Raw genomic sequence first — 22,294 nt, 5'->3', positions numbered from 1 at the left:
TTCTGACAAAGAGTGATTGTCTTTGGGAAAAGAGCTGCCTACCATGACAAAAGATGTTGTTTTCAAAAGGGTATAGGATGTAAATGTATACAAGCCTCATATTTCATACTGTCATAGTTTTATATCTCACTCTGAGTGGGGCACATTCATAAGCCAATGCAAGTCAGGATAAATGTAGTAGCCCAAATGTTTTGATGATCATTATTTTCCTTTCATTTTCTTCAGTATTTTATTATTGTCTTAAAGTAAACAACAAAAGCAGAAGTGAAGAATTGTTTAACGTCAATGCATTGCCATTGCAATCAGTTATTTTTCGTTTCGTTTTCAAGTCTACTAATTAAGCAATTAAAAGTTCAGTGTGCAATTACATTGGGAAAATGAAAAGAGTGAGAACAGTAATATCTCTGATTGTACGATGGGAACGATCGACAATAATTGCTGTCGTTAACATTAGCATATAGTGAGAGAAATATTAGCTACAGTGCTGTGGTAAAAAAAAGCAGAGGTTTATGAGGAGTAAATGCAACAAGTCGAGCCTCTTTCAACATCAAGGACATGAATTTGAACAATTTAACCAGGAATGTTTCAGTTTTCAAACAGCCTGTGACATTACATAAGCAGAGAGTCCAGTCAGGTCCAAAGTCTAAGGTGAAGTCCAATTAGCTATGTGCTGGTATCAATAGCTCATATCCTGATAACTCCTCAAGCTATTTATCATGTTACTGTATTATCACGGTATAGTATTGCATTTCGAAACAGGTTGAAACAAACTCAATTGTTCTTAAATGACAAGTTTTAGTTACTTTTTAAACCCCAAATTGGCCTTTTACAAAGGTACCTTTGGTAAAAAAAAATTATATAAAATAAATGAAAAGTTAAATGGACACTACAGTTAAATTACACCAAACCAAACCAACCCAACCCAACCAAACTCAACTCAACCAAACTCAACTCAACCAAACTCAACTCAACCACAACAAACGTGACTAAAAACTAAAACAAAACAACCAAAACCAAGTTTATTTCCAAGTATATGGGTAAGGAGAGTTAAAGGTTTACATGCTGTTACTCACATACACCACTATTTTCTAAAAAAATTGTCATGCTTTCTCAAGACAAATTTAATAACACTAGAATGTCACCAAATGATTCACTTTCACAGACACAACCTAGAGAGCTCAAAAAAAAAAAAAAAAAAAAAAAAAAAAAAAAAAAAAAGAAAATGTGTGTGATTCATGTTCTAACAATCCATTTAATCACAGTGGAGACTTTCATGACCATAGTAATTTCAAAACACAAAGGCAATCTTTCTTTTTCTTCCACTGCACTGCAGTCATTACAAGGTTTTTATTTGACTGTTTATTCCATTGTCGCTGCCCTCAAACTGCACCAGGTAATTACATCAAATATTTCAGTGTTGATTTTTCCGCACACACCCCATTGAAAGCTGCAAGAGGGCAGTGGAAATCAAGCAGTGCTGAAATACGAAGACTTTGCAGAGGTCATTTTCTCGCTGTTTTGTTGGACGTGGATGTGCGTAAACTACATAAACCCTTTGTATACATCTATATTATTTTTCTACACAGAAAAAAACACTCCAGCAACCATAAGGCTTCTATTTGAGAGAAAATACATTCATTTGACTCTGGATGCACAACTATAACTCAATCACTGATTCAAAATACATTTTGCCTGAATTGCAATCATAAAGAATCTGAAATGTACAGACATGATATATAAAGCTGATGTTCTGGAGATCTGACGTAGGCATCGTTTTCTGGAAGTGGTGGGAGCCAAATGTTTTTGACTCATTTTATCTGTACTGAACTGTCTAAAAGGAGAATATTCCACCAGAATATGATTAAAAGAAACACAAAACACACAAAAACCTTCCTCCGCAAATAACCACTAATCCAGACTTCAGAAAAGCAAATATCGTTTCATCTGCAGATCATTTTCCCTAAGGATGAGGGCCAATGCAAAACAAATTGAGAAATAAATTAATAAGCGACGATTGACTCGCGTGTGTCGCTTTGATAGCGGGCTTCAAAGTGTCTCTTCTTCTTCAGTGACTGAAGACATCACAGCAGCCAGAGCAAAGCCAAAGCTTGTGTTGTGTTGCAAATCAAGGTCTGATTTGCAGTGGCTGGCTTTGCTTATCAGAGGTCTGACAGAAAGTACTATCCTACACCTCAAAGCAACACAGAGCCATGCTTGTTCAACAAAGACGTGGGTCAAGAGAGCGTGGAACGAAATTCCACCCCCTGTGAGTCCGTTCTCAAACTTGTGAAGAGTGAAGTGTCTTCCATGCAAAAAAAAAAAAAAAAACACTTTAAGAGAGAGCATACCCTCTGGCTCAGCAATATGCTTATGAAAAACAACCGCTTTCTCTTCTCGCCAAACACTTGGTGTAGAACTGTGGCTAAACAAGCAAACCGCAGGCTCTCAAAGGCTGAATAAACCAGTCTAGTGCCGGAGAGAATGAAAATGCTTAACACAAGACTGCAGGTTTTTTTGTTCACTCCAAGCCATTCACAGTCAGTTCTAACGTTGTGGTTCACATTAGAAGTAACAGCCATTTAAAAAAAAAAGCGCTACTTAGACAAGAAATAGACATTCTTCACAGATTAACAAAAAGGTGGGTGAACGCACACATTTCACGCCACAATTAAGACTGCCATTAAATAATTTCAAACTTCAAGAATATCTCAAATAAACGGTCTGATAAAGCAGCTCGGTTATCTAAAAAGGATCCAGTCGAGGTCAAAAATATAAAATTCATCAGTGTAGGAACGTTTTAGCCTATTTTCCTGCTCATAAATTACTGGAGGAGCTGAATGAGACTCCTGCAGAACAGCTGTTGTTTGTATTGTGTTTATCTGTTTGAGCAGACAACAAAACATTTAGACTCACCTAAACCATAATAAAACAGAATTTGCATAATGCACAATGTGCATTAATAAAACTGTCCTCAAAAGAACAATACATGTAATTATATTGGCAAATGAGATGAGCTAGAGCTTTTTAACCTCTCAACAAACACTCCTAAAAATTAATCCATTCAATTTATAAATAAATAGGGGTGTAACGATATCCTGATGTCACGATTCGATACATATCACGATACTGAACTCAACATACGATAGTATTGCGATACTCCAAAACATATGATAAAAGGTTAACAAAAAATAAACTGTTGATTAAAATACAAAATTTAATATTACATTGTGGGTGGAAATAAATAGGCTTGGAGTTGATGCTGGTAACCCAATGCAGAGGACAATGGTGACACCAGAATAAAAATATTTATGATTCTGAAGCTGAAAATACAGAATTATTTTAGATGAATATGCTTGCACTCTGTCACTGACTAGATATATTTTAAATTATGTACGCCACTTTTTACTGGTAGCATAAGACATTTGTTCATTATTAGGACCCACAAATATTCCCCCATTGCATTATTATACATTATATTCAACATTATATATAGTAGTTTAATGTAGTACTGACACTAAAACTAAAACTTTTTTTTTTTTTCTTACACAGTAATTTTTATTTAGGGTGAACTAATACACTATATATTGTCAAAGATACATACTGTTGCATTTTTGTATTGCGATATATTGGGACATGATATATTGTCACACCCCAATACATAAATATAACATTTCTGTAAAATCTACTGTTCAACAGTTTGGGGTCAGCAAGTTTTGAAAAAAAAAAAAAGAAGAAAAAATGCAAGGATGCATTAATCAAAGTTGCCGCCGCAAATTATTGGCTAAAAATATCACTTTTGTTATTTAAAACATAAAAACAGATGTAAATATGAGAAAATCTTTACATGCCACAATCTAAATATTATGCTATAGATCTAAATATAATGCTATAAACAACACTCTTCACGATTAGTTGCTCTCGACAGCTGTAATAGTAAAAAACTTAAAGGAGAACTCGGCAACTCTAGCGAACTCTAGTCACTTCTTCGCTGATTTTCCCTTTTGTTGTCGCATGTTTTCCCCACGAGCTCCCCCTACAGCTGTGGTGGGGCGTATATTTCACAACACAGTCGTAAAAAACTCACTTGCGGCGGCCTCCTCCCCCTCTCTACCGCTGCTCATGTGCGTTTGTTTTGATCGGAGCAAGCCAACTGTATCGTGTGGAGTTATGTCTACCGAGGTGGGTAATCTGGTAATACATCATACATGCGTGTGTGTTTATGTCGAATTGCCGTAAAGCAATTTGTGTTTCGCGCTCGTTCTCGTTTCTCACGAGACTTCCAATTTCTATCTTGCCGGGACGGTAGTGAACAAGTTGCAAGGTTGGTTTTCCGCCTGGGAACGCTGGGGGGAGCGGGGAAAGTCACCAATATCACCAGAACAGGTTGTTTAACCATACAAATGATTTCTAGACAGTTTTATTAAGTTAAAAAAGCTACCAAGTTCTCCTTTAACCCTCAGAGGTCGGAGATCACGCCGGCGTGATCTGCTCGCTTTTTTCCTTATGAGTTGAATTGAGACCCGAAATACTCTTTTGAATTTGATTTTACAAAACAAGTTTCATACATCAATCGATTCTGTTAAATGTGTATTATTTTTGTGTATACTCACAATAAAAACAAAGTGCTGTGCTTTTTGCCAAATAAAGAAAAATAAACACGAAGCGAGTTCTGCCTTCTCTCTGCCAGTGTAGTCCATTCTGAAACGCGTCCGAAAATGAACAATAACTCAGCGAATACTCAGTCAAACAGGCATACAGTCACACAGGCATGAAGCTTGAATTCTCTTCTTTTTAATGAAGTAATTTATATAAAAAACAAATATTCTCGTCTTGTGAAATCTGTATTAAAAGAGAGCGATTCCAGTCGAGCTAATTACATCTAATTCAGATGTAATGTGACTCCGCCCACGGAGAGCGCACGCTATTCAAACGCAAATGACTGAGGCAATCCGCGCAAACCTGTGAACGCCCACATATCAGCGCGAGAAAACACAAGTTTATTCAGATCATTACTTTTTACACCGTCTTGCAGCTGTGAGGAATAATAATGGAAAATGTCCCCCAGAAGTGCGGGTATATCGAGGAGCGAGCTGAGGAATACTAGTAAGTTTTTTTCCTTCTCACGTGAATTTCTTCACGTGGGTTTCTGTTTATGAATGAATGAACGGCAGAGATGCACGCTGTTTACCACAGCTGGCAAAGACAGTTTTAATTTAAATCGCGTGTGTGAATGAATGATGATGTTTCAGCAAACTGTATTGCTATACTGAGATGAGTAAAAATCGACTGAAATATGTTGAAATAAAATGTAGGCTATTTGTATAAGCAACGTATTAAACTGCAAATTAACAATATGCCCTAATATTTCATGAAAACAACGTTACAGTCAGGCGAAATATGAAAGTAATGAATACATAGATAAAATGTAGGCCTATAATCATTTTCTTTTTTTTACAAAGAAAGAGTACACTTGAAATATTGTTGAAATTGTACTATTGTTGTAATTGTAACCTTTTTAATAAAATGGCAAAACATATTTACAAGATAGATGTAAGCAAAATCTTAAATGATCAATATAAGTCTTCTTCTAAATATCCTTTGTCCTTGCATTGTGGCTCAGCCAGTTTCACACCTGTGTGAATAGCTCATCATTATACAGAGTCATTATGCAGAGTGGGTGTTCTAAGTTGTAAACCACTCCTCGTTCACGCCTCCTCGCATATTGGCTTTCCAAGCAAAACCTGTTTTACATCAATTTAAATCAATGTATGGTTTTATGTGAACGATAAAGCAAGACTATTTTCACATGATTTTGAAGAAAAAACACTAGGCGAGGACATCCATTATTCAAAAGTCTTATTGACACATATTTACTATGTGTTTTGTGGCCTTATTTCAGAAATTTTAGTTTTTAGTTTTTTCAATAACCATGCATAAACATTATTCTCTCAAAAATGAAAACATGTACATACACGTGGCTCACATATTATGGTAGCCCTGTTTGTGCTTTATAGAGTGAATTTACACCTTTGCCATTAATATGTTTATAAGCAACTGAAAAAAGCACAAATGTCAGGGCATGTCAGAACATCTCAAGGGCCCCAAAAACAGCTCAGACCCCTGAGGGTTAATAAAGGTTTTGAGAGAGTTCCACATGTAATACTAGCTATTTCATATGGAAAGATGTTAGCCAATCACAGCAGTGGCCGTTTACACTGAAGTCTCATAGCAGACTTCAAACAGCAAAAATACCTTTTATTTCTAAATTATGACAATTTTTGATGTAAAAATTTGAAAAAGTTCCCTTTAATATTAGCTTATTTTCTGTCCGATTTTAGTGTTAGTATCAATTAAAGTGTGGTTATTTTATTTTAATGGCTTGTATTTTTTAAATTCAGTATCATTCAAATTATTGAAAATCATTTTAAAAGTCTAGGATGAATAAAATTATACAAAAAAAAGCGCATTTAAAATAATAAAAAAAAGAAAAAAAAAAGAAAACCATTTTCGTTTTTTTGGCCCAGAATGACAACAATAACCACAATAGCTCACAGCTCACTAATGCTGCAGCACACTAAATCCCACTACATCTACAAGTCTTTAAATTGTCCATTTAAAGTGCAGTGACAGCATCTCACCTGGGCCACGGCCACCTGTGTCTGCTGCTGCTGCTGGGTGAGCTGTTGCTGGAGCAGCTGGAGCTGATGGTGCACAGACAGGGGAGTGCTGGCTGGGACCTGACTGCCTGATGGAAGCAGCAACTTAGGGGAAGCCAGCAGGATGTTGGGCTCCTCAGAGGGCTGGAGAAAAAGAGAGAGAACAAGTTTTGTCAAGATCGGTAATTATTCTACATGTTCACCAAAGGAAGCTTTGTCTGAGAATAAGAAACAGCATGAAATGCGCAGAAAAAGTAGAAAATGCATTAAAAACAGACAATAGAGAATTGGCAAAGGCCTTTAACAAAGAGCAAAATAACAAAACAAGCCAGTTTCGAAGTCATTAGTGCATGGCCAACTCCATTTCAGCTCCTGCGCTGAAATGGTGTGTACACTTAAAAACAACTGCATGTTTGCAATCAGGAAACAATGTTCTGTTTTGACCAACTCTGTGGTCAAAGATGCTTCTACTGAGGCTCGGATTTTAATTACATAAGCTCTTGCAGTCGGTGTAGCTGTGCAAACAAACACAGCTCCGAGGGATGGGAGGCAGTCAACTGTGACAAATTGTTAGTTTTACCCTACAGCCAACTTATTTATACCCCGACAGGGATGAAAATATGGTAATGCCAGCTGTCAGATATTGACCTCCCACATACAGAATGAGGGACTGAGTATGAACGCCTCAGCAGCAGTGGCCAGATATAAGACTGATTTTGGCTGAGATTGATGTGCTGCGAAGAGCCCTTTGAAATATTCTGGCATTGCCTGGTGCTGAATCACTAAATGAGGGGCTAGACGCACCAAACCAGAGCTCAGTTGTTTGAAAAATCAAACTTGAGCATCTACTAGATGTACAACTGCTATGGACAGCCTAAAGCATGGATTTCACGTGTCATGTTTTTCTTCAAAGTTAAATATGTTCTCCTATCCCAGTTTGATTTGCAGGGACAATGACAAGAATGCTGTCCATAAGCTGATTCTGTCATGCTTCACAACACTGCTTTTGGAATAGTCCGACATCAAACAATTGAAAGTTTTTGGCAGGATTATCTGTTTGTCCCAACAATGGAGGACAGGGCAGGTCAGAAAGAAATATGGGATGTTTATTCTAAATATATGATCACATTTAGAACCACTTAAAACCTTTTAAAAAAATTATATACTCTTGGTGTCATTAGAAACAATTTGTTATGCTATTTATTTTATAATATACACTACTATTCAAAAGTTTTGTGTTGGTACGATCTTTTAATGTTTTTAAAAGAATTCTCTATTGCTCACAAAGGCTGCATTTATTTGATCAAAAATACAGTAAACCAGTAATATGGCAAAATATTATTACAATTTCTTGTTTTCTATTTGAATACATCTTACAATGTAATTTATTTCTATGATGGTAAAGCTGAATTTTCAGCATCAGTCACATGATCCCTCAGAAATCATTCTAATATTAGATCATTTTTTAACAGTAGTGTATAATACTATTAGAATCTGACTAAACAAAAGTATTGAGTATTTCTAAGTAACAATAAAAAATAATAATAACATGAATTAATGCAGCCTGGAATGAATGCAAAGCTGGCAAATGAAAGTCTGTAAAGACTACTATTATCACATGTAGTCTGTAGGCTTATATATAAATAGTTTGTTTTAACTCGTCATTGAGAATGGAACAAGTAGCTTTTCTAAAATACAAATTGTATGAAATTATTAGTGAACGTAGCCTGTTATTCGTCTTTTGCTGGCTCTAGTGACGGAGAAATTACACGCATCACCTTTAAACAATTCTCCTTTTCTTTATATTCTCAAAAAAAAACCAAAAAACATCCAGTATAGGGATTTTTACTTAAGGCTAATCTGATGTCAAACAAGATTGCGTGCAGTATATTGGAAAATCTGTTCACCTCAGCTTCTCATATTTTTCCTTTCTCACATGTTGTTCAGGTGGGCTGCATGAGGATTTCCTTCTGTGTGTCTACTGACAGCTGTTTATTTGGGCATTGCTGCAGAATGGCACGTTGTAAACAACACCTGCGCCTGAGTGAATCTACCTCAGCCGGAGACACCGGTGACATCCACTAAATTCATAGCTTGAAAAATCTGCATAGTGCGCCTGGGGAAAATGTTCTGTGAATGATATTACTGCTCATCTTCTGATGTAAACTGAAAAATTAAAGATAAGCATGACTCTGCTGATAAAATATTTGCTACTTTTGTGCTGTGCAAGTTTAAAGTCATCATATCACAAAGCATAAATCATGGATGAAATCATTTGTTATGAACAGAGTGTCTGGACAGAGCACACTGCAAGAAAAACAACTTTTTCTTAATGAATTAGCACATTCTTAATGAATAATTCATTGATGAATATATTTTACACACTTAAAATCCTAGTTCACAACTCAACAAAAGCTGCAGAAACAGATCCCTGATGTTTAGATGCTCTAAAAGGGCTGTCAATGACTTCAAACATGAGACAAAACAAGCTATAGAAATGATGAAATAAAAGTATGCTTCTTGCATACTCACAAAATGTGTCTTTCTTGCTGTAACTCAGCATGTCAACAGTCAGACACAAATGTAATTGTAATATGCCCAATAGATATAAATTTACAAATTTAGCATTTAACTACGATTAAGAAGACAATGATACTACAAGGATGGTTTAAAACTGATTTTTAGCTACCTCTATTGACTTGTCACCAATTTTAGACAAATTTTTTTTTTTTTTGAAAAAAATCAAACTTATTCTACTTAATTCCACATATCATATTTTTTTTTCACTGGCATTTTACTTAACTCTTTCCCATTTACTGCAATTTCAGGCTTTCCGTGTTTTCACTGTTATAAGGTAGGGGGTGCTATTACTCATCTTCTAAGAAGATTCCTGAATCCTCTGATCAAAACACAGGCCAAAAATCAGCAGAAACAAGTGATAGCATATGCAAGCATATGCATGCGTAAAATAACGCGATCATCAACATTAAACAGCATATAAATCAAAACTGCGTAATGTTACTGAATGAAATGTCGACCCAGGATGAGCTATAGGACTGTGAAGCTTGGGGAGTGTTGATGGACTCGATCTACTCCATCTATTTTGATCATCGTTCTGAATCCCATCCAGATGTAGTCTTTGACAAAAACGCGATTTTGCTTTTTTTAATGAAATTTACCAACAACAAAATGGGGGCCATGAAAATTGTGTGAAAGTGATCAAAAATGCTGGGGGTGGCTGGGGAAACTTTTTTTTAAACGCTTGTGGGGAAAGAGTTAAAATTAAAGGCACAATATGTTTTTTTTTTGCTTTAAAAATATAAAAAATCACTATATCTATGTTATATATTTTTTAAAGTTGTGTATTTACATTATCCCGACAGTTCCAATTAACTTCTAAATCCAGAGAAATTAATATTTTAATTCGAAGACACGGACCGTGTCTTTATTTCCGTTATGTCGCAGTCAATGGCGTCATATCTGCGTTGTCCCTGGTTTCCGCCTATGGTGCCATGGTAACCAGAGCTATGAGCAGAGCCCTCTGATTAACCAAAGCGACAGACGCAGACATCTGTGGAGTTCGCAATGTCTATTTGCACGCTGTTGTTGTTTAGTTCAAACATTATGGACCATGGCAAGCAGACTTTGGATAAAAAAGGAGAACTAAAACGAGAATCAATATCAGCGCGGTGTTTTCGAGATGCCGAGAGCTCCCATAGACAGTATATAAACGAGAGCTCCACGTCCGAGACTTCGACCGCTTCTACATGTACTTTATTAAACAGGTGAGCACATTTACATAAAACTAATCAATGTTATATAACGTTAGTTCAACAATGATAAAATGTTAGAATATGATCTGTATGTTATTCTAATGTTGATCTAGCTTACTGCTAGTCTCATACAGACAAACTAACACATACTTTTCAACACATTCAAATGCAGTTTAGTGTGCTAGTGTAACGTTAGACCATGTGAAACATCGCTGCGTTACCTCACAAGTTTTATTTGTCTTATAAACTGACCTGTGAGTAGTTATTCTGCGTGTAGCTCTGTAGAATGAAATGTCCATATTCCTTTTATATCCGCGGGAGCTCTCGTCGCGTGTGGAGCTGATAGCTGTCTCTTAGCAATCCCGAACTGCTTCATATCACAGTCATGATAAAAGCATCGATGTATTCAGTCAACCATAAACATTATTAGATCGGCCGGCTTGACGTTGACGACAACATCCATAATTCTTAGCATGTGTTGCGTCATCAAACTACGCCTTTGTTATTGTAAAGAGGTTAGCGACCCCTAGTGGAGAAAAAATCCCATACTGTACGTTTAAGCAAATGATCCAAAAATACAAATATTTAACGAGGTTGGCATGAACTAAATTATATAATATTACTGTTTGCTATTCAAAGTCCAACCAAAAGCAAAGATATAATACTTGCAAATGGTTTTCTTCATTGGATTTGTTTGCATATTGAATTGAGATCTGTCTTCTATATATATATATAACAATCTAAAGCTGCTAACATTGCAAAGGTGGCACAGAAACTGTGCATTGATTACCATGCACTGCCGACAGAAAACAAGACATAGGTCATTATGACAGCAACAAATTTTATGACTGTTTTAATTTGACATAAAGGGCTTAAGCTTTTGCTGCTAAGCAAGCACCAGCATTTCCTTCTGTATATGCAAATATAGTTTATCTATTAGGGTTACTGGAATATTTCCATCACTCCACAGGGAATAATTACACTATCATCTGTTCTGTTCAAAATACAATGCAGAACAGACTTTGGTAATAGGTTGAAGAAAACACATCTGTTAAAAGGTATCAAGGGAAGTGCTGTTCATTTGAGTGCTTTCAATTAACGGCTGCAGAAAAGCCTAATAAGCCTCATCCGTGATTATGTGATGGATGTGTAATCGGCTATTAAAAGTCTGTAGTGCTACTTTAGCGACAAGTGTCATCAGGATCCATGAAAACATGATGTTTTTGTCTGGGTCAAAATGCAGATCTATAGTGGCAGAAAAAGGGCAATGAGGAGGAATATGGAAATGTCTGCCATGCTGCACAAACTCGACTCCCTAAAGGCTGCTTCACATGGGATTCTCTGCGAAGCAGCAAATCGATGCATCCCTTGTTTTTGTGTTTGGTTTCCGTGTTGTAGTTAGGGGTGGACGTGGCCCAGAAGATTCCTTATGATGACTTTTAAAGCAATACAATGACAACAATCAGTTGTGCTAATTTCTAACATCTTTAAAATTAGAAAAAAATGACATCGCTGTTTGCTGAGGACAACAAACCATTTAGAAACTGAGAAGCAGAATCTAGAATCTTACATATAGATCTCTACATTTTCTGCCTTGGATTTTCTACAACTGCTGTCTCAGCCTATTCAATCCTTCAGACCTCAAGGTGGAGAATAACAATATCATAAGATATTTTGCTCTAATTTTCGCATTTATGCCCATGTTAAGCCATTATTACAGTGTTTTTCAACTGTTGTTAAGGAAAGTTTGCACAGACTGTTGATTGAGGGCTAGTATATTGAACAACTGTAAGAAACTCTTGACTCATATGTCATACAAACTGTGTTGTATCGCCAGACTTTTGAAAACTAAGCAGAATGTCATTTCCACTTTTTTTCCACTGCACATGAACAATTTCCAACCTAGATATTTCTGTCCATACACATCCACAACCTTTTTTACAACTACACTACTGTTCAAAAGTTTGGGGTTAGCAAGATTTTTTTAAATGTCTTCAGTGTCAAATGATCCTTCAGAAATCATTCTAATATTCTCAAGAAGCATTTCTTATCAATGTAGAAAACAGTTGTGCTGCTTAATATTTAGCACTTAACATAAATCTTTTGTAGCCATATAAAAAGTATTTACTGTCACTTTTAATCCATTTAGTGCATCACTGATGAAAAATTGAATATTTGGGTATAAAGTAATATAAGTAATATTAGTGGATTTGAACAAATTGAGCAGATTAGCTCTATTTACTTTATACTCAAAAGTTCTGTCTCTAGGTACACTGGTGCACCCTAAACTGGTGAAATTGTGAGGAAGTGAGCCAATCAAATTGGAACAGTTGATTTTGAGCCAGCTCTTGCTATTTTTTTGTACAATATGCATCAGACGGCCAGTGAACATACTGTAAGCGGTCCATCTGAGGCTGAGATTATTAACACATCTACTAGTCAAAAGACATCAGTGGAAAGTTTGCAGAAAACTGTCTAAAAGTGTATATCGACTTACATTTATGCATTATCCAAAGCAACTTGCATTGTATTTCAAGGTACACATTTACATTCTTATCAGTTCCTGCTTTCCCTGCGAATCGAACCCATGACCTTGGCGTTGCAAGCGCCAACGTTCTACTGTTTGAGCAACAGGAAAGCTCTAGCTCAAGACTTCACAAAGCAGATAAGCTGACTGTCATCCTGAGCAGCAATTTCTTGGAAAAATGTTGATTCCTGCTAAACATCAAATAAACTTCTTATCTAGCACGCAAAACTGTGATGAAAATGTGCTGAGATCTCTGATAGTCCACGATGGATGTTCTGTACTTGAAAGCAAAGCATTTAAAAGTGGATTAGATTTAACAACACACTCATCCACCGCTGCCTGAGAACATCTGCATATCTTGCATGAGAAAGAAAATATGCTGAATATTACAACGTAAGCCTTTCTCAAGCACACGATTATTATGCTGGTCTTTTTGATAATTGGCGAAACAATCCAGTGCTGCGTGTTCATTATACAAGAAACAAACTTAAAGACCTGAATGTAAAGCAGGAGCTTTTTTTAAACATTGTTTGATATTCCAGTCAGACACAAAACGACACACTGAATTGCTCAGCAGCACATGAAATACAACAAGCTTGGGAGCAAACCGCTATAACTCATGTCTGTACACTAGACACATTGCCTCTCCTGAACCTGCGCAATATGTCGACCGTTCTGAATGTGAAGTGTTAGTTGTACCCTAGCGGAAAGCACTGAGCCCTCGAGGGTAAAAAAAAAAAAAAAGCAATGTTCAGCTCACAGCTGGGCTGAGTGAGATTTGCTAGCGCCCACACAGATGCCTTCATTGCTTTTCTACAAGGTAGATTGCTGCCTCCTTTCTATTGACCATTTTTTTCTTCTTTTTCTGAGAAGTCCTTGACAGCATCAGAGAAGTATAGATAGTGACGTTCTTTAGGTTTAAGAAGGTTTTAGTGATGGCATTGACAAGCACATTATGAAATGTGATAATATTTGTTACTAAAAGTAAATGCAAAGACATTTTTATAACAAATAAATTGTTTTAAATAAACCAGAGATGCACATGCTGCCTAATTTTGAAAATAAAATAATATATTTAAATATATATAAAAAAAAATAGCTAAATTATTTTAGTAAACAAAATACATAAAATTACAAATAATGTATTCAATAATAACTCTGTTCAATAAATAAAAGTTATATAAATACATAAAAAATATTAATTCATTAATAATTTTGTTAGACAAAAGTGGCTCATTCCTTCTCTTGCAGTGATGCCTTTCTCTGCCATTCACTTGGACAACCTATTTTTCACTAAAAACTCACATCAACCCAACCAACAAGGACATCATTTTTAAACCCATTTTTTTTTCTAAACCCCTCTTTAAAGGATGGTTTACCCAAAAATGAAAATGTGGTCATTACTTGCACTCAAGTTGTTCAAAACCTGTATAAGTTTCTTTCTTCTGTTGAACACAAAATAAGATATTTTAAAGAATGTTGGTAACCAGACAGTTGACGGTAGCCATTGACAAGGAAAAAATAAATACCATGGAAGTCAATGGGTGCCGTCAACTGTCTGGTTACCAACATTCTTTAAAATATAAAAAGGTTTGTAAAAACATGAGGGTGAGTAAATCATGACAAAATTTTCAGTTTTGGGGGAACTATACAGTACCTTTAAACCCAGGTATAAGCAGAAGGACAAAAAAATGATGGTTACAAAATAACAAATAACATGTAGAAAGGTTTGGACAGCTCTTGTGGGATTAAACATGAAGGGTAGTTAAGTGAAATGCAAGCATAAACACTTAACTTAAGTCAGCGATACTTGACATGAAGAACAAAATCACTTTAACTCCTAAATAAAAACTATAGCCTACAGCAGACTGTCTCACAGACAAGTGCACACTTGTGATATTATATACCATTGCTGTGATATAAAACTACTCAAACCATGATTTTGGTCCTACTGAACTATCAAGAGCGTATCCTTTCAAGCTAAAGGGATCTTGAGGTTTTGTGGCTCCTGAGCTTTCCAAAGTCGAGTAGCCCTGAGGACAGGAACATGACATTGGGGATTGGAATACAATGCTGAAAGATCTTAACTACAAATACATTCAGGATGTGAGTGAGCACTGTTACCTTTCTCACTGACATGACAGACTCTATTCAATAATGTCTGAAAGGATGCAAGGGAAAACAGTGTGCATTGTTATAGCTATGACACTAAAAGTTGCCTGAGGGTAGCAGCACACCCTAGACAATGATACAGCTTAAAAAGATCAGACAAAACTTGTGTGTCTATTAAAACACAGTCCACATGGACTTCCTCCATTGACATGTCAGGGTTTATAGAGTATATAGTACAATGACTAGAAACATCAAACAATCTCAAATAACGTCTTTTGAAAGCAAGTTTATAAAGGATCCATTTTTCACTGTGGTGGTTCATTCAGAACCTTGAAAAATATAGGTTAGCATTAAATATTGTGTGCTGGGATGGTTGTCAGACACCATCTGAAGGAGAATCACCAGAGGTGTAAGCTGTTAAATAGTTAACTAACTAGCACTAAAGATGATTAACAGCCACTATAAAGCTGTTGGCTTTTATTGTCTTCCATGCATTCAAACTAATGTTAAATGTCACTGTAAGACATTAGCATACGGATAGAAGTGAATGAACTAATCATGCATTGAATAATCGCGCATCCTTTTGAAACACGATCTAAATTTATGACTGAATGAATTACAAAGACAAAAGGGCTTTGTTATAATATCTGAAAGATCATTGAGAGTGAAATGCCAAAGCTTTATCAGCATTTAGCCTACGCATCTGAGCACGGTCGAAGTTACTCTTTTGAAATTCATTTGTAGTTTGCTATTTGTAGTAAGCATCCATTGATACCTAGCAGGGACGATTCAATATCAGTTTTGTATGAATACTAAAGCAACAGTAAAAGTGTATTTCTTCTTTCTATCTGTCCATCTCTTCTTTTCAATTTCATTCTTTGGTAAAGGTCCTTACTAGCCTGGGAAAACCCAGACTACTTCCGGCGAATTTTAATTCTCTCTTCAGGATAGTCTGGAGAAGAGCCCATTCAAACTCATTACTGTGCCGCTGAAATCGCGGCACCAATCAGAAACGTTTGGGGAGGGATTTACATGATGACGACAGCGCAGCGACGCTGAAGGAGTTCTCACGCAGTGAAAAATACATTGCGGAGCAGAGATGAGACTGACAACACGCTGGCAGACAGGACAGAGCAGGCTACTTTTCGGTTACGTTTGATATTAAACATATTAAACAAAGTCTCAGCTTTCAAATGTGGTAATTTTTTAAAAGAAATTTAAACAATAAATACCGTTTTGTTGCTCTTTAATGTGCCGTGACAGATCGCTGTAGAGCATCAGTTAAAGCTGTTCTTGTGAACCGATCATCTCTTCCTTCTAGTTAATTTATAGCCTCAAATAAACATGAACAAACATAAGAAGGAATGTTGTTTTAACCACGGAAAGGCGTCAGTACACTCCGTTTTTCAAGTTCAAATCCTCCTATGTTAATTTACTCTCCTAAATGCTTTGTCGGACAAAATGGCGGATGGCGAAGTATGATTGGTCAGATCACCTGTCAATCAAGCTGAGCTACGTCGGTTGGTGACGCCCCTTTGGAAATGATTTGTCTACATAGCTTCTCCAGACCCTATACTCAGTTTCAACTGAGAAGGGTCTGGTTTTAACCAGGCTAGGTCCTTACTGCTTTTCTGTTTCATTCATGACACTAATCCATTGGCATGCCAGAACACATGTTTTTCAAAGTTGAAATATAAACATTATACAAACAAACTGCACAACACATATTATTCTATAAGATTTGTGTTAAATGCAACACTTAATGGCGTAAAAAGTGTAGACTGGATTTGAGTTAATTGATCAAGACCAAGGCAAAGATAAAGGTGATAAAACTGAACTGACTGTAGAGACTCTTGGAGCAGAAAGCTTTTCCTCTTCAGAGTCTGTTCTTTAATGTCTCCTCTCAGCTGCAATGAAACGTGTTTAGAAGCAAAACAAATAAAAAGATGTTCATTATTGGATTGAATTAATGCTGACTGAACATGGCTACAGCGCCACGAAAAAAATGATGTTTTAGAGCTGTGAGCTTGCAGTCTGAAATGAATGTGATGAGAGAGGATGACTTGTCTCCCTGAAATAATACGAACACTATACATAAATACATAAAATCTATATAAATCTAGTCATGTACGTGTTTGGCAGACACTATTATTAGCAACTCAGAGTGCATTTACAATAAAAAATTTTCCAATATACAAGTTGCCCGGGAATTGAACCCATGACCTTGGCATTGCAAGCACCTGTGTTGTTGTGTGCAAACAAGGGCATTGAGTTTCTGTTGCCCAACTGGTAAACAACACAGTGAGCAAATCGCTCAATGATGTTATGAGTTATGAGTTATTTATTTGTAAAAACAACAAAGTTTGCAAACAGCGATGCACTGGGGAGGAATTTCTGAAATTGAGCATTAGGGCAAAAGTAAAGCTGCCTCTTACACAGATACATGGGCTGAACTCAGTTCTTCATGAATTATCCAGAGAAACCGAAATTGCTTTGAAATACATTCTGGCTTTTGGGCACCATCTAGCACTTCAGACCTGAGGGCTCTAGAGAGCGTGTCTCCGTGCCACCATTGCCCAAAATCCCATCTCCAGACACTTTTCACATGAACAGCCTGATCTGGATGGACACTACTTCTCCAAAATGAAGAAACAGGGCTATATTTACACACAGTCTCGCAGCTTTCGGTCTGTGATGTCCAGCTCCTCGGGGTCCGGCTGGTTTTTAGAGTTATTCTAGCAGCATCCAGGAGATGTGCCCTGTAAGTAAAGGGAACTATTTCCTGGAAGGAACCTGGCTGTTTGCCTGGCACAGATAGTCTGATAAGATCACAGCTACACAGTAGCCTCATTTCTCTAGATTTAATATGTGAAATTCCCACAGTGCCTGCCACAGTGTTTCTGGACTGTGGTACTGAGGTCTGGTATTGAGTAAGATTCAGAATTGTTGAGGAGGAGGATTAATTGCTTTCATTAGTTATTCAGTGACCGTTTTGTGGAGAAATCCTCAAAAGCACACTGCGGTCTTTTATAAAATGGGATGCAACCACTTGTGCACACCAAGAGTCCCTTGCCCATTCATTATCAAAGCTCAAAGAGGAACACCATAGAAACTCTAAACTTCTCATCTTACTAGAAAGCATCTGCCAATTTCCTAGAAACAATATGGTGGGGTGAAACAGAGATTTGCTGCTCTAATTAACTGGAAAGGAAACAATAAACATGGTAATTTGTTCTACAATGCTTATTAAACAAGCACACACACACTTTTGGAAATGCCATTTTGAATTAAGGTAAAGCCATGACTATAATATATAACATTTTAATTTAGTTGATGCAACAAAAAAGGGTTGTAAAATAAAATAACTAAAATAAAGTAAAATATAATGAAATGAATTAAAAAAAACTAAAAAAAAAAAAACTAAACCCCTTTCTCTAAAAAAAATCAAAAGTTGAAATTTTAATTTAAATTAAACCGAGTATGTGTAATTTATTTCCCCGTCTTATTCCCATTCTGGTTAGCAATTATAATGTGACACGGCCCAAAATTTTAAATGTGGATTAAAAATGCATTAAAAATGATTAGGTCACATTCATCAGTGAACAAATCTCAGAAGGTACAAATAAATACATTATTCCGCTTACTAACCAATATCCATTGATTCAGACTTGGGGTGAATGACCTCAATATAGACCGAAAGCTTTTCCGCACGCTATTACAAACATTGCCTCATACAGGGACTTGCTAATCAATTCTACAAATAAGTCTCCAACCATGAATCAGGGAAAGGTGCTCTTTAAAGCATGCACTGTGATTTGAAAACATTGCTTCATCTACTGAGTGAGAAATGTATAGTCTTATAATTGGCTGGGCTCAGGAAATGTCATAATTACTTCACTCTGAGCTCATGTTCATAAACGAGAGACACAAAAGGCACATAGAGTCGACAGACTGACAGTAGAAGCACTAGCACAACTGACTGCAGGCTTACTGAACAACTCTGACACTTGTACCAGCCCTAAAAACAGCATGAACTCCTACACAACCAGTCCAGTTCCGCTCCACAAGTCCTTGAGGATGGCATGAGTATCCCCGTACTGCAGTGCACAAGAATCTGAAATGATCTGCTTATGTAGGAGTATGACAGCATGCTCTCAAAGGCTTTATTCATGAAGACATTTGCTGAAATGCTAAATTTAAATAGTTTTTCTACAAGCACCAAGTGCACACGTGTAAGATTCTTTTACAAAAATGACACTTCTTTGTAAACCAGAAGCAAGAATTATTCTGCAGTGCCAGAAAACATGGCATTAGACTCTCTTCAGTTATGTGTCAGTGCATTGACAACTGTATATTTACTCAAACTGTATTTACCACACTAGCAGACAGAGATGGATCAACTACTGCCAGTATTATCAAGTAGCCAAAGTCAAAGACTCAAACAGTGTCAGTAACCACGATAGTGTCAGATTTCAATAGTAAATATTGCATATCAATGGGTCTCATACAGCACATATACATTTATTGGGAGTCACAACCAGATTTAAAGTAGTCACTTGGGATGTAAAACATTACAATTTTGGATGATAACTTTTTACATATTAATGACCGTTAAGTGATAAATAGCCGATATTATAAATCCAGATTATAACTATTTTTGTCTAAAATAAGGAAAGTAAAAGAAAATACTGAAAAATAAAATCAATCGATTTACAAGCAATTGGTTTTGATTTAGGCATCACAACATTGTAAATGTTGAGTATATGTACAGATAGTGCACTTAGTGTTATTATTAAATTATTTGTTTATATAAAAATGAAGTTATTAGATGATGATAGCAAAGGTTTTGGAAATATAAAAATAGAGGAAAGGAGCATGAACAATTAAATATCCAAAATCAACAGAAATATATACAATATCAAAGGATACAGATAACAAAAACTCTGAATCAATTTACCAAAAAAATATTGTTTATCCCTTAAATAAACGTATTGAACAAACAGGACAAGCATATTCTTCTTTAGTGTAGCCATAGTCTCTTCATGGAATCAGGACAAGTATGAATTTGTATGATGACCAATAAGAAAAATCATACACGATATGAGTATCTGGAATACAGTCAAAATACAATTGATTTTAGTATTTGACTAGGAGCTCATTCCAAGAGTCATGCTCAAGGACTGTTTTAAAAGGGCCTTGCTTTTGTTAACCACACTGACCTCACCACACTACCACCACACCTCATTTGAGTTTGGAATTCATATTGGACTGCAACTTTTCCATTTGGGTCAAAAACAATTTTTTAATCCAAACGAAAACAGGACACAGTGAACCTCTGAGGCTGGCATGTGAGATTTCTCTGGTGCAGTGTAAAAGTTTCTGACTGGCTTATAAATCATATAACAATCATCAGAGACAACCCAAATATTTCTGACATTGTAATTTCCTGAGGAGAGGAATGTCTTATCAGTCTCAGACATGACTCCAGCCTCATCGCCCCAGACACTGATGCAACAAACCCACAAAATCACGCCTGAGCGGAAAGATAAACATGCTCCAGTGAGGTAGAACAAATAAGCTATATGGACAACAGAAAACCAGCATTCAACACAATGAATACTCATAATGCTATTTTTAGGCTGACTCAAATCCTCAGTCCAACTCTATAAGAATGCCTGTCATTTAGATGAACCAGATGGTGAAACTTATCAATGGAGATGAATTCCATGCAGTGACGACAATCCAGGTCAACAAATACTCCGGTACCTTGTTTGCCACTTTCTTCTCATCAACACTAAGCTGTCATTACCATAATAATTCTCTCGAAGAATGTCTCAGCTAGTCAGGGTCACAGTATCATTAAATAATCCTTTGCAGCGCAGCTGTTTTCACACTAAAAGATTATGCTAAAAGGCTTATAGCTGCATCTGGGCCCCAGGATGAACACAGCCGTGAGCATTAATCAAACCAAATCTGCAAAACAATATGCATTGAACATCATTCCCTCGATTACTAGAGTTGACTGGAAGATACAGTGCAAGGGATGTGTGCGTAAAAGCTGATTACTAGCTGATTAAAAGCTGAAACTACTTTGAGAGCTTGATATTATGGAAGATTGTGGTTAATTATTGATATAAACTGAATAATTAAGTGGGCAAGAGAGCTGCAGCTGGATACCTTTTTGTCCTTGGTGACGTCTTCCTCTTTCTTGGGCGCATCCAGGTCAGTGACGCCGCGACTGAAGTCGTCCATTGTGCTGTCGGGGAGGGGAACCTCCTCTGCATCAATGTCCGTCTCATCTAGAGCTGGCTTTTCGGCCCCTGTGAGCTCCCGCTCTTTAGAGAGAGAAACAATTTATCTTGTTAAATATTCATTCCAAAGCTTGAAAGCATGATACAGTGATTAAAGAGAAAGCTCACTGAAAGAAAAAAATCTCATTATTTACTCACCTTCATGGCATGCCACTACAAACTTTTAAAGCATGAGCCTTACTTCTGTTAGGTTTATGCCACGTACAACCAAGGCAACATTTCTAATTTTAATTTAGTTTAACTTGATGTACTAAACAAAAAAAAAAAACTATACAGATATATTTTAAAAAACAATTATTAAAAGTGACAAAAAAAAACACGTTATAAGTATAAAAATTATACTAAAATAACACTTGTTTGAAGGGACCAATGTTTGTTAGTGAGAATATTAGATTTTTTTTTCTTTTCACAACTTGCCTATCTCCAAATGTATGTACAGAAACAGATATTCTGACTAAACACTGATGTTTTCCCATGTAAGCTGTGGATCCCCTGTGGGGGGGATTGTGTTACCTATACGGGACCCCATGCATGTTCCGACCACACCTTCACTCGGTCTGTACAGCAGATCTGTATTTCTGGAAATGAGTAGTTGACATGACATGTCAAGCAGTGACAGCCGTGTCCTGTGGTGTGACATGCTATACTACATCTAAAACTATTTTGAACATCATTCTTGTATAATTAGATTTTAAGCATTGAATTTTTATCACATTAATTGAGGGACTAAACTAAATATTTATCATTTAGAAAATTTATTTTTACTAAATTGCGCAAACAAATTAAATAAATACATGGGTGATCCAAAAAATATTTGCATTTATACATGGTAAAAAGAACTAAGAAATCATTGCATAAGTTCACTGTCATTAAATTAACATGCAATTTGTAGGGATTATGGCTATTTTAGGGTGA

At 36.3% G+C, this 22,294-nt stretch overlaps 1 protein-coding gene across 1 annotated transcript in view; it reads right to left on the bottom strand.

The window, feature by feature from the left end:
* The window catches only part of LOC308700265 (carboxyl-terminal PDZ ligand of neuronal nitric oxide synthase protein-like), a 102,275-nt gene that overhangs the window by 19,048 nt on the left and 60,933 nt on the right, over window positions 1–22,294 (bottom strand). Inside the window, exons 7-8 of the mRNA XM_081381827.1 lie at window positions 21,246–21,403; window positions 6,639–6,800 (exon numbers count right to left, since the gene is read on the bottom strand). Of these exons, the coding sequence (XP_081237953.1) occupies window positions 6,639–6,800; window positions 21,246–21,403 (320 nt within the window). The remainder of the gene's footprint in view (window positions 1–6,638; window positions 6,801–21,245; window positions 21,404–22,294) is intronic.

This window comes from Scardinius erythrophthalmus, assembly GCF_964197995.2.
Source record: "Scardinius erythrophthalmus genome assembly, chromosome: 12".
NCBI classification, from domain to species: domain Eukaryota; kingdom Metazoa; phylum Chordata; class Actinopteri; order Cypriniformes; family Leuciscidae; genus Scardinius; species Scardinius erythrophthalmus.
Note: the sequence above shows the minus strand (reverse complement) of the source record. Positions and strands in the feature narration are given on the sequence as shown.